This window comes from Amblyomma americanum, chromosome 6, assembly GCF_052857255.1.
Source record: "Amblyomma americanum isolate KBUSLIRL-KWMA chromosome 6, ASM5285725v1, whole genome shotgun sequence".
Taxonomy (NCBI): domain Eukaryota; kingdom Metazoa; phylum Arthropoda; class Arachnida; order Ixodida; family Ixodidae; genus Amblyomma; species Amblyomma americanum.
The window spans coordinates 25,918,045-25,931,383 of NC_135502.1; the positions used below are offsets into that span (position 1 = coordinate 25,918,045).

Here is a 13,339-nt window from a genome sequence, read left to right on the forward strand (position 1 = left end):
TTGCAAAAGCGCACCTAAAAGAACCCCAAAATATAGGTTCTGAATGCAAAACAGGCACCAATTGGTGAATTGCGCATAATTCGATCAATCCAACTAGAAAAGAAAGATTTCGCCTGTAGGTGCAGACCTGGTTAAATATCTTTAGGCTGCAGGGCCTGATTTTGAAACACGTAATGGAGCACTTACGGTATCTTCGGAGACTGTAAGCTTAAACGGTGAGCACAGGAATTTATTTACCAAGATTTAGAACCGAAGATGCTTCGCCATAATGCTGAAAAGGAAACCGCGCAGCCCGAAGACTTCTGGCAAATAGTGTACATAACCACTACACATACCTTTCATGGGTATCTCTTCATTCAGCTTAGGCTAAGCGGCCAAATGAACCATTAGGCGGACGCTGCTTGAGTAGAACATGCTGTCATGGAAGCTGCAGCAGTCGCGGCTTGCGCGCTTCTGAGAAAGGCGATGAGAAGTGACGGCGCCTTCACCCAGAATACCGGTCTCAGGCTGAAAAGAGGCTTCACCCTCAAGACCACTCGCCAGTTTCGTGCTTTTACGCTTGCCTTTCTTCTCCCGGCAACAGAATTCGCGCGGCGCTGTACATTTTCGCTAGATCTCCAGAAAGCAAGAAACGCAACACAAGATAAACCTACGCTACCCACTAAAATCGGCGGACACTTGACTTGGCCTCTTATCAGAAACCTACGTGCTTTGAGGGTGTTACGTGAAGTCTTTGAGAAGGCCACAGAGCGCCTCTTGTCGGCCTTCAAGGCTTATGGCTGTCTCTGCGAATAGCCGCGCTAATGCTCTCTTGTTCTGACAGGCGCGGTAAAACTGGCTCTTTGCTTTGGAGAAAACTGTGGAAGCTGCATTTTACCGCCAGAGACGTTTTTGACAGCCGCCGGGGCGCGCATGGCCCATAAGGTCATGGTTGTTTTGTTTCAAACGTCCCGCGTCCGCGCTTTAGCTACTCTAGCATTGTCCAGACAGTTCTTGCGGTGTGCTTTGAAATGGAACAGTCCTTTCAATGATATTAGTGTAAAATGAGATATGCAGTTTGTTGGCGTTATATATGCTCGATTTTACGATATCAAAAAGGAAAGATGGTGCAGAATATGCAAGCAAAAATACAAAAGTGCTTCTTCATGATCTGTAGTTTATTTCAGCCTGTTCCTGTGACAGTACTTGTGCTTGTACGCATTGATTTGCTGCTGCCCAGGGAATGTTTAAACCGCGAAATATATTATAGGACTGGGGAAAAGAGTGCATTAAACGTACACGTACTAACACGTAAAAAGAACCGATCAATTTTCAAAATGTGTAGTTTACAGTGCAGAAGATCTACAAGATTTCTGAACAGGACAATTGAATGGAGCAATTTCCGTGGGCACGAATGGTATTTCAGTGAACAAAAAGGGGAATAGAGGGGAAATGAATGCTTTAATGAATAATATCTATGCAGTAACCTTCCATGACCGCATTACACAAAAAAATTTTGTTTGCTCGTATACCGAATCGCAAACTGTATTCAGCTGAAGTGCGTATCGTATAGGGGCATCCATGTCAATTATGACAGCTAGCCAGAAAGAGTTAGTTTAGATTAGTGCTTCGATTATACTCGCTTATGAGTTCCGTTGTCTGTCGGTTCTGAATGCAGGGTCGTGGCTTCCCTGTGTGCCGGAGGAGGGCGGCTGCGGTCGTGGATGGCGGGGCAGAACCGTGCGGTGCATGGACATCCGGGGCCATGCCGTTGCGGACAGCCACTGCCGCCGCCATGCCAGGCCGCATCCTGTGCAGTCGTGCCACACCGCGTGCGAAGACGAAGAGGCCCGCCAGTCACTCAGGTGAGCGTCCCTGTTTTCTCGGCACTGTGAAGAGGGGAAGGTGAGGACGGAGCTCCGAAGCGATTGAAACATAACCGCCTTCTTGTCTGGAGAACGAAACTAACGCGTGAATACGTGGCGTCTGCTATCTGTGGCTGGAGAAGGTAAAGTGCGCTCTGCTCGCTCTCTACATATTCTGCAGAAAATGCGGCAAAGGTACCCCTATCATCATTGCGATTGGCCGTGTTGAGAGAGCTAGCTTCGAAACTTACATCGGTCAGAGCCATCACATTGATCTACATATTTCTTCTGTAATAATATGTCTGTTGATCTACAAAAAAGTAACCTGTGGAATCACCTGCAGTTCGGTGGCGTCTGGTCCCCAAATATTTCTGGCTCCATTTTTATTTCCATCAAATGCAAACAATATTCTGCCTTAATAGTATGTTCGGGTGTCAAGAAAGACATTTTTTTATTTTTGAGATCAAAATACCAGAAGCGAACTTTTTACAGCGATGTGCAAAATTTCGTACAGTGTTATAATTGAAGGAAATAGCTACATCGAAATACAAGAAATTGTAAAATAAACACCAGAAGGATCATGGAATGAATTTTTTTTTCAAAGATGCACATGACGATTGAAATCTGGAACTTAAAAGTGATGTTATTACTCGTGGAAAAAACAGGCTCTAAAAAATAGCGGACAGCGTGCTTAGCGCCTGACTCTGGCGAAATATTTACTGCATTCGCTATATAGTATAAAAAGAACATCTTATTTGTAAAATGGGGAGTTTTAAATAACCCCTGAAACAAAGACATCACAGCAAGGTACAGCATCGACAGCAAACGCTCTGACATCCCTTTGTATCTTTTCGCTCCGTTTCCATTTTTCTCGCTCTCTGCTACTGGCTACGCGAGCTACATTCTCTCGCGCGTTCAGACGAGATTTAAGGAAAGAGAAAGGCACGGATGAAAACACTGCCGTAATATCTATTCCCGTAGTTTCCATTAGCTCAGCCAGGAGACTAGGAAGACTTTCAAGTTCCAATAAACTTGATAGTTTACTAGTTACTAGACAATTTCAGTTCAGGCTGTATGCACCACAGACCGGCATCGCAGTCATGACCTCGTACATGAATGCGAAGAGCCGTTGGCAAACTCCACTATGTGCGATGTGCAGATTTTACGCCCACGAAACCAGAAAAACTAAAGAGAGAGGGTAAAAAGCAAGAAATAGCACAGGAGTGTTGACAAGCTTTGGGGACACCCTTGCTCAATAATCTCTGAACAACCGACTACTCACACTCCCATACACAGGGTGTGTCCAGAAAGTAATGCAAATATTTTTTTTTCGAGCAATGCTACTGTTCCTACCACGCTCGGATTGATTGGGTTAGGTGAGGGGGACATTCAGCTTCTCATCACTTTCTAGCGCAGTCTGCTCCAAGCTATGGGAGCGTCAGGATCGCTGTTTTTGTGTACCTACTCATAGTGCTTGCGTCACGACGTGTGATGGCATCCGCACGCGAACAACGGTATGCGACCAAGTTCTGTTCTAAACTCAACAAGAGTCTTGCCGACACCTACGAAATGATTAAGCAAGCCTAAGAAAATTCTGCTTTGTCCTATTCTCAAGTTTCAAGGTGGTTGAAGGTGTTTAAGGCGGGCCGGGAATACGTTGATGATGAATCCCGCTCTGCATGACCATCAACGAGCAAAAGTGACCAAAATATTTCTCGTGTTCGTGATATTATGAACAGCGACCGTCGAAGGAGTGTTCAGATGATGGCGTGCACGACATTGTAGTTACGTGGATGTGCTGGAGAGATTGACAAAAAGGGTCCTCCGAGCGCGAAAGCAGATCGCCGGTACCTGGCAGTTGAACCACACAACGCTCCCAGCCACACCTCTCTGCACGTATGAGAGTTCCTGGCCAAGCATGTCATGGCGACGCTGCTCCAGCCCCCCTAACGTTCTTACCTGGCTACGGCAGACTTCTTTCTGTTCGCGAGAATCAATAGCGCCCTAAAAGGAGTCTGTTTTGGCAACATCGAAGTAATCCAAACCGCCGGGACAAAGGCTCTGTCGACAGCTTCCAGGATGCGTACAATGCATGGCAAAGTCGCTGGCAAAACTGTGTAGATGCCAAATGGGACTGCTTCGATAGATTTTAAACGTTTTTAACAATATCTATCTTGAATAAATTTTTTTCTACGGACAAAATTTCATTACTTTCCCGACACACCCTGTATCTCATAACGTTGATTTTGCTCTTCTGTCACGCTCCTAGGTGGCAGGCGGGCGAGTGGAGTGCTTGCGAAGCGGTCAACGGAAGGCCGCACTTGCGTAGCCAGTGCAGGCCCGAAGCGCGGGACGCTGAGGGCCTGGCGAGACGCAACGTGAGCTGCGTTTTCGAACCAGAAGCGGGATCCCCTCGGGTCGTCGACGCCGCAGCCTGCGTCCACCTGCCGCAGCCGCTCAGTGAGATGCCGTGTGCCATCAGCTGCCCCCAGGTAAGTCTGCGAAGACCGTGCCAAGACTATGGCGCCATTCCAAGCGCGGTCGGTGATTTATTGAGGCGAAAAGCTAGGTAAAGCAGTCGTCGCGTAGGCCGGGAAATGACTTTGAACGACCTTCAGCCCAGCCACGTTAGCCGTGTATGACAATTTGTGCTACAGTTATGATTTCGAGCCCTTGACCCCAGATCTTGACCCATGACCTTTACTTGCCCTTTGACCTCTGACATTAGATTACCTTTGAGTTGACCTTTGACCTTAAGAACATCCGATGGGGTGACACTAAGCTACGTGATGACATCCGATGGGGGTGTCGTAAGACCATATGATACCACGTCATAACCACGTGGTCGTGTGGGTATATGTAGAACGGTTGTCGCGAGCGTGTATCGGAGCTGCCATGGACGAGCCTCAGATGTTTAGCAAGCGTGCTTGCTTTTCGTTGAATTCCAGTGTTAGACAAGTTAAGCCAGTACCAATTTTTGAAATTAGGCTCATGGGTCCTGCATGCAGGCTGGCATGAAGTTAACACCGCTCCAAAACATTGAAGGAGGTGATTAAATGTGAAGGACAAGAAACAGCACTTGTGGCATCTGAAAACGAGGCACGTGCAGGCAAGCCTGGAAAGCACTTCTGAGACGAGTAGCCATGTTAAGGTCGCAATAACTTTACATTGTTCCTTTAACAATTCCAAGTTATGGAAGGCATGGTGTAATTCCTGAGAGATTTCCAAATGCATTCTTAGCAAGTAATTCAATCGTTGGGGCGAATATTATTTCTCTTGAACGCGCAGTCGACGTATGTACTGGAACGTCACAGAGTCGTTAGCAGCGTTTGGGAATACCGACCAACAAGCTGGGGCATTCGACGCGCCAGAAGCAGAATACTGCTTTGTAGGGATTGTAGGCTTAGCGCTGATTACCTGCAGCTGCAGTATTGACACTGCAGGATTAGACTGGATTGGAGTGGAATACATTTAATACCGGCTGAAATTTTCTAACTCGGAATCTGCTGGTTTCAGTTGGTCCCCTTCCCCCCCCAAAAAAAATACGCTGCTGCCTTTAAGCAGGGCCAACTGTTGCCAGCAGCAAATGTTACTAGTTTTGAACTCGACTAACTGGTCACAGAAGGAAACTTGCTGGGTTTGTACTGGGGCAACTGGACTCAGCAACAAAACCTTAGGCTTTTTACTGATTCCAGGTAGAACTTTAGTGTAATAACTGGTTTCCAAATCGGAGCTCACTAGTAATGAATTGAGGTCTATGGTAGAAAAAGAGCCGGAAGAGGGGGATCTTGACAACACAAAGCAAAGTGAACAAGCGTTGAGGAGTAGCTTCAGTTTAATTAGCCAACGTTTCGATAAGACGACGTTTCGACAAGGTGAGACGTTCTCTTTTCGGAACATTGCCTAAGCAAACTGAGGCTACCCCCTCAACCCGCGCTTGCTTTCTTTTTCTGTAGTTATGATATGAGATTTCGCGGTACTGGGTGAGAACATTGTCCTGTTGAATTCAGAGAGTCTTTTCTCCTGTTTGTGTGGTGGTAACACCGTCATTCAGCCAGCGCAAAATTTCCGCCAAATCTTTTGGACTGCGCCTGCTAATGTTTCATAAATGGCGCCAAAATTGAATGCGAAAACTTTGCTTATAAACCGTTCCCCACTAACACCTGCGAGAAAACCTTATTAAGACGGTATATAACGATGAGCCATTGAAATTATTTTGAATGGAAGTGTACCAGTCTCACATATGGGTTGTGTATATGTTGTGGTCTGGTTTTGCTCTTGTTCATGCTTTCCGAGCATGATTTGAAGCTATACGATATTTCTCACTGTAAGCTGCTCTGCATAAACCTACAGGGTAATAATACGAGAGCTCACAAGCTGGAAGGCAAATCAGAATTAAACTTTTGTCGTTTATAGATAGCAGCGCTTGTGCACCACCAAAATGAGGTGAATTTAACTGAACTCCAGGTATGTAAATCCTACCGCGACATGAGAGTACTTGATCTTCCGTGTACATTAAGTGAAGCCGTTCGCGCGGTGGTAGCGGTAGCAGCAAGCGTTCTCGGCGTTAATCGAAGGTCAGAATGGCCATCGCTCGTGGCGGCACTTTCTGTGGCGGCGAACTTTTAAGTCATGTCGAACACCGTGGAAACAGTTTCCCATGTCTGAAATATTTTCACAGAAGCCTGATTCCCTATCCCGTGAAAAAGACATAAGGCTGCGTGCCGGAGGCGATGATGAAGGAGCATAACCAAAGAAGAAAGAAAACAGCGAAACGCAGTACAGCCTTCTCTCCTCCGTACAATGCCTGCATTCAACAAGTCATTTTAGGGCACATTAGCACATATTTATAAAGTCATCACAGGATTCTTGCGCACAGGTAGGAGGCCTCACCACGCGCCCTTTGTGCCTCAAGAGAGCCGCCGCGGTGGCTCAGTGGTTATGGTGCTCGGCTGCTGACCCGAAAGACGCGGGTTCGATCCCGGCCGCGGTGGTCGAATTTCGATGGAGGCGAAACTCTATAGGGGCCCGTCAGTGCACGTTAAAGAACCCCAGTTGGTCGAAATTTCCAGAGCCCTTCACTGCGGCGTTCCTCATAGCCTGAGTCGTTTTGGGACGTTAAACCCGCATAAGCCATAAACCATGTACTGCAGAAGAAATAGAGGCTGTGGGACACAAAAGATGAAGCAGCGACAGTTTTCAGGCCGGTGACTGCGATCAACAGCACTGATATTTTATTTCTTCCTGGGCACAAGTTCGCTTTCCTGAAGCTTGTTACGCCAACATATAAACGTTTTATATTCTTTATAGCTCGAAATTCTGCGAAAAGCATTCCTCATTTTTAAAATGTGCCGTTTTTGCATGTAGAAGAAGGGCAGGAATAAACAAGCACGTATTACAAACTGTTAAACGTTACACTCCAAACTGGTCTGCTAAAATCAAAACGAAAGCTAGATTAACTCATAACACCCTCCTACTGCTGGGCTGCATGGCTCATTCCGGCCGATAGTGCTGACTGCTGAGATGGCTTTCTCCTCTTGGCGCACAGGACTGCGTTGTCACTCCGTTCGAGCCCTGGCCTGAGTGTCACAACGTCAGCAGCTGCAAGTCTCACACCCTCAGCAGACGACGAATAGTGCTCGTGGGTCCGTCGAACGGTGGTGCCGAGTGTCCCGCGCTCTCCGAGACCAAGCAGTGCCCGGCCCGACCGGGCTGTCGCGAGTGGCGCAAGCGCAAGTCGCGTAGGAAAGCGCCCGCCGACTATGTGCTCAGGGCTGGGCCCTGGAGCGAGTGCCAAAGTGACTACTCGACTCAGCAGCACGAGCTGCAAGGGACTCAGGCAGGATCGGATCTGCCAGTCGCATTCCGACGACCGCAGGTGGGCACGCGCCGACGGAAGGTGGCTTGCCTCGACAGCAATGGTGTTCAAGTGGACATCGGGTAAGGCATATTATCAATCTGTGAAACTTGATTAATCCCGTCAGGCTCAGTCGCTGATGGAATGTGCTATTATGTTTTTTATTTGTTTATTTCATTTTCTTTCTCGACAGATAAAATGGAGCAGGAGCCAAAGGCACATGGCCTGACAGAGGCTCCTGCCCCAGATAGCAAAATTCGGCATTCAGTCTACACTGGTCACAATATAATGAGTACAGTGCTCATATACTCATGAAGCCAAGTTAAGTATGAATATTCCAGAGGACACTGCCCCTCTGAGGCCTCAGCAGAAATGATAATTCTCTCTTCGCCAGAAAGCGCAGTCGGTGCATATTAAAACACAATTACTCTAATGACAATCCTGGTTGCGTGCTGTTTAAGCATCATCCCATCATCAATCAACGGTTCCCCCGTCGTAGAACATGGAATGAGAGTAATAACAAGATAGCTGTTCCAACCTGATGGAGCTTAGTTCGGCTGCAGTTTTCAAAGCTTACACATAAAGCTCAAATTATTGACTGCCATTTCTCGTTTACAAGCACAGCAGGGATCCACTCTGCTGACTGCGACAAGGGGTGCATGTATGCTTCACGCTGTGCAGACGCGCTGCGAGAAAATTCAGCTTTTGTGCGTCTTCCGTGCATTGAGAAACCTTTGTGGACACGTCTACACCCACTCTCAGCAGCTCCCTCTAGTGCGGCAAAAGCAGTTTTTGCCGTTTCACCGGCTTAGCAACACGCCTACACAAATTTTGCCTTTCTCGCAAAGGGCGCCTTCTTGCAAAAGCGATCCGAGTGACTCCTGCCAACGCCCGCAGGAAGTGCCGTCGAAGTGACGGGCAGCAGCGCCCTCTACCGCACGACGCCGAGTCTTGCGTCGTGTCCGTGGACTGCGGCGTGTCTCCGTGGTCTCCCTGGCACCTGGAGCGTGAGGGCTGCGTGCTGGACAGCGGCGACACCTGGGCCGGTAGCCAGCGGCTCATGCGCCGGCTGCGCTACGTGCAACAGCTCCCGTACGGCGCCGGAAAGCCGTGCCCGCCACTCGTGGAGGCGGCCGTTCAAGTGGACCGCCTGCCTCTCTGTTCTAGGTGGGAATGGCCGCGCTGCTGGGCGAAGGGCTCCTTTAACATCCCTAAAGAAGTAAACACTAGAAGAAAAAAAGCGCGGGCTCTGCTAAGGATGCAGAACATGTAGATATGAGGTTGCTTGAACATTGAGGACCTGTATATAAATTAGTCAAATGGGATGGACGTTTGACGAGGTTTAAACACAGCGGAGGGGTTAACCAAGTTTTCCAATAAATGGATTAATTACCCCTGCCCATACCCCACGAAAAGCTTCATGTGCAATTACAGAGCCAAATAAACCCTGCATTTCATCACACACACACACACACACACACACACACACACACACACACACACACACACACACACACACACACACACACACACACACACACACACACACACACACACACACACACACACACACACACACACACACACACACACACACACACACACACACACACACACACACACACACACACACACACACACACACACACACACACACACACACACACACACACACACACACACACACACACACACACACACACACACACACAAAATGTTATTTTGCATGATCCCTCCCCCCCCCCCCCCCTCCTCCGGTTCGGGCATTTCACGACTGGCACATTTCAGTTCAGGATATTTTCCTTGTCATCGCGTATAATATTTCCCTGACACCCGACGAGTCCTTAAGGGTGTAATAAATGATGACTGTGTGATACTTTTTCTTTGCAAGTGCGTGTGAGCCGTTCATTATTGCAATATTTAATTTCAGTGACATTTTCTCATCGCATTGATATCCTAAGACGCCCGATGGGTCTTCAAAGATATATTAATTGATGATGTGTCGCGCTTTCCTTTTGCCATTGCAAATGTGACCTGTTCAATTGAGACAAAGAAATGAAAGTCTGTTTCTTGTCACAGCCGCCACACGGGCAAGCCGTCACACCTGAAACCTCTTCTTCAGCATAATGGAAAGAAATCGTGGAATTCGTATATAGCAAATCTCAGAGACGCGGTCTAGTGTCAAATTTGCTTGCGCAGCTTGCAAGCCTTATCCGCCGTAAATGGGGCGCAGTAAATGTCAGAGAATACGAGAAAAACGGCCCACGTCGAACTCAAATAATGAAAAACGCACCGAGCTTTATCATACGGTCCCATGCGTTTTGCACGCAGGGCAAGAAGGTGTATGTTTATTACTGAGCAGATTGCTTTCTAAAACTGCGGTTATTTCCTGGTTAGCCAGAGAACGGAATTTACACGATGAAAAAAAAAATGTACGCACCTCTGCTGCCCTCGTTTAGGACACAAATCCCTCCGTCAGGCTCAAGTGACAAAATATTTCGTACCCTGGCCGTTCAGCCCATTCGTTTCGCTGACTCCGCAAGAGGGGCTACATCGTTCATGCATGGAACACCACGGAGTTGTTTCGGCTCAAGCATTAAACTAACAGCACTCGACAAAACCCCAACAAAACGCGGCGAAGAAACCTGAGCCCTGAGCTCCTAGTAAGCCGTCTAGTCTCGAAGTACTTTGTCACGAGAAGCTTGAGCAGTCGCGCTAGTTAGAAAAGAGCTTAGCGTTTAGGCGCAGACTGGAGTAAACCTAGCCCAATATAGCTTTCTTCGAGGCGTGTTCGCAAAGATAGAAGACCCGTCATGATGAAAGCTTCCGGGTCAATCTGCTTTCCGGTTGCCATAAGTGAATTTTTTTGTAGAAAAAAACTTCTCACACATGTGCTTCAAATTTGTTCTGTTACAAGCAAGGGTGTGAACTTGATAGCTTATAATAGCTTATATAAACTAATGTTTAGTTTCAAAATTTTCTTTTGTTAACAAAGTAAATTTGCGCTTAGAAAACGCTTTGAACAAATACAGTGGGGGCTTCAGCACTTCTTTCTTTCTTCAAATATCGTTACTTACAGGAAAGCAATGCGTGCAAAAAATGATCACTGTTATTTCCTGCTTCTAGCGTAGATGTTAGTCCTTTCCCTGCGATGTTGGTAACACTTGAGGACAGCAGCAGTGGTGACAGACTGCGGCAGAAGAAAATGTGTTTATTGCTTCGGTTCACATCACCGTCCTCTCGGAAGCATCCGACGGGTCGCCACGTATTCAATGTGAAATTCATGCCAGCAGATAACTTACAGCCTTGCCACATTAGAATATTTGTCTATTCAGTAGTACAACATTAGCTTGTTTATATTTGAGCATGCGCTTACCATTGAAGCTAACGCCAGAACATAACTGATTTCTCGGGGTGGTCTGCAGTTTCAACGCAGAATTTATATGCGCATATGTGTTCGCAACCCCGTTCCGGTAGTAAAATTCCGTATACGAAGGTAATGGCCGGTTTGGCCAATTAACACTTTTTATGCAGCGTAATTCAAACGGAATATTTCTTCCTAGGGATAGTTTTCGTGGTTTGAAAAGTTGCATGGCGTTGTGCTTGTGTACACGAGATGGGTTTACCTCACCACAACCTTCTCAGTTTCAAGTCGTAATAGTACTATGCCATGTGGCTACCACTTAGCACCATCTCTTTTTATTTGTTTAATCCGTTCCCCACCTCCCCCTCCTCCCCCGCCCTACAATGCGAATGCTTATACGGATTGCTCTCTCGGACGCAAAGCAGCGTCGTATTTTTCTTCTCTCTCACTCTTTATCATAGTGGAACACGCCTGAAAACCACCCGTATCTTCTCAATGTCGCTCGTAAGAGAGACAGTCAGTATCTGTAGTTTACGGTGTTCTTGTGGCCCACATGCGATCGTAGTTCCCTGCGATGCGTCGGAAGTTCCAGCCTTTGGCTTGAATGGGCTTCTCTGAAGCACATACAACAACGCCCATGATAGAGTGCGGGCGTTTTAGCAGTCTTCTAATTTATTTATCGCTGTTCTCCCGCGCATGTAGTTTCAGCTGGGCGACGTCCGAGTGGAGTGCCTGTGTACCGGTGCCTGGTGCTGAGTGCAACGGTGGCACGCGACAGAGGAACGTCACATGCGTCAGGACCAAAGGTTAGTTGCGTAAGCCGCTTATTTACATGGAATTCAGCTGGCGGTCATCACGTTATTTTGTCATGCAGTCTAATGTGATGGCGGCAGCCGTAGGACGCTTTTCCTCTTTAGCAGTGTGTTGCCCTTGGACAGGCGCTGCCAAAGAGCGGAGGACGTCGAAACAAACCACTTCTGTTAAGGTTTCATCATGATTGGTCAGCTGTATATGGCCCCGGTACCGACAGGCTCTTGATGCGGGTTCTGGCAGCAGTTGTTCTCTTCATCCCCGAGCTGAAGGCTCTTGTACCTGCTTGCCGGTGTTCCACACTGTGATGGTATGCACCTGCATACGTAAATGTGTGCGTTTACGCGCTCTTGAAGGAATAGATTGAGTTCGAGATATTACGTCGCCGACGTCTCCATCAGCCCGAATTTGTCAGGGGGATAGAGGGACCAGCATCACTGAGGTTCGATAAGCAGGGGCATTTTCTATTTCCTCGCTGCACAGATTGGACGCCAGTGTCGAGTGAACTGTGCTCACCGCACCCGCGACCGCCAGTGCAAGAACAGTGCCAGGTTCCGTGCCCCATCCACTGCCAGGTGTCTCACTGGTCGCCTTGGGGGCAGTGTCTGCCTCACATTCGTGGATCACCTTTTCCAGCGCCTGAAGAAGGTATGCAATGCAAACATCAGGTGGTAGCTTTTTGCCTTATGTACCACTTGACACAGTCCAAAAAAAATCTGAAAGTACTTAGGCTTACGGTTTATGGGGGTTTAACGTCCCAGATCGACTCAGGCTATGGGGACGCCGTAGTGAAGGGCTCCGGAAATTTCGACCGCCTGGGGTTCTTTTGGCATGCACTGACATCGCACAGTACACGGGATTCTAGAATTTTACCTCCATCTTTCACCCACGTGTGATACGACCTAATAGCAAACCTACAACGAGGCTCGGTACTATACGGCCCTCCTTTATGTCTGAAGTATCACGTATGAACTGAGCACGCACTTTCTAAGTTCATGAATAATAATAATTATAATACAGCGCACTAGCGTTGTTGCACTCTTAGCTTCAGTAGAAAAGGAGAATGACAATCGCTGTCTGTGCGTGAGATAGCTGCCAAATCGGTGCACGGACGATTCGACGAAGTGCGACAGCTTTCCAGTTTTATCATTCTCTAAAACATACCTTTGCGTAGTAGTAAAAACTAGTAAATTTCAATGACATCACAAATGTGTGCAGTGTGCTGTCGACATAGCGGAGAGGGGTATGGGCTGAGCCGGGGACTTCAGTTTTGACAACTGTTTCCCAGTTAGTTTTTCTATACTGCATTAAGACCGCGTTTAGAGCTGTGTACCACACCGTGCTTCTTTGTTCTTTTTTGTGTGCCACCGATCACGCTGTGCGCTTCCTGATGTTTTCTATTCAGTTGGGCTTAATGCACAAAACTTAGCGAATGATTGTTTTTGAACTTGTTTTGCGGGTATT

At 47.5% G+C, this 13,339-nt stretch overlaps 1 protein-coding gene across 5 annotated transcripts in view; it reads left to right on the forward strand.

Moving 5' to 3' along the window:
* The window catches only part of LOC144136459 (thrombospondin type-1 domain-containing protein 7A-like), a 493,908-nt gene that overhangs the window by 306,399 nt on the left and 174,170 nt on the right, over window positions 1-13,339 (forward strand). For all 5 annotated transcript variants that reach the window (XM_077668802.1, XM_077668803.1, XM_077668801.1 and 2 more), the window contains 6 exons: window positions 1,658-1,844; window positions 4,114-4,336; window positions 7,393-7,784; window positions 8,599-8,868; window positions 11,768-11,871; window positions 12,359-12,523. In XM_077668802.1, the coding sequence (XP_077524928.1) occupies window positions 1,658-1,844; window positions 4,114-4,336; window positions 7,393-7,784; window positions 8,599-8,868; window positions 11,768-11,871; window positions 12,359-12,523 (1,341 nt within the window). The remainder of the gene's footprint in view (window positions 1-1,657; window positions 1,845-4,113; window positions 4,337-7,392; window positions 7,785-8,598; window positions 8,869-11,767; window positions 11,872-12,358; window positions 12,524-13,339) is intronic.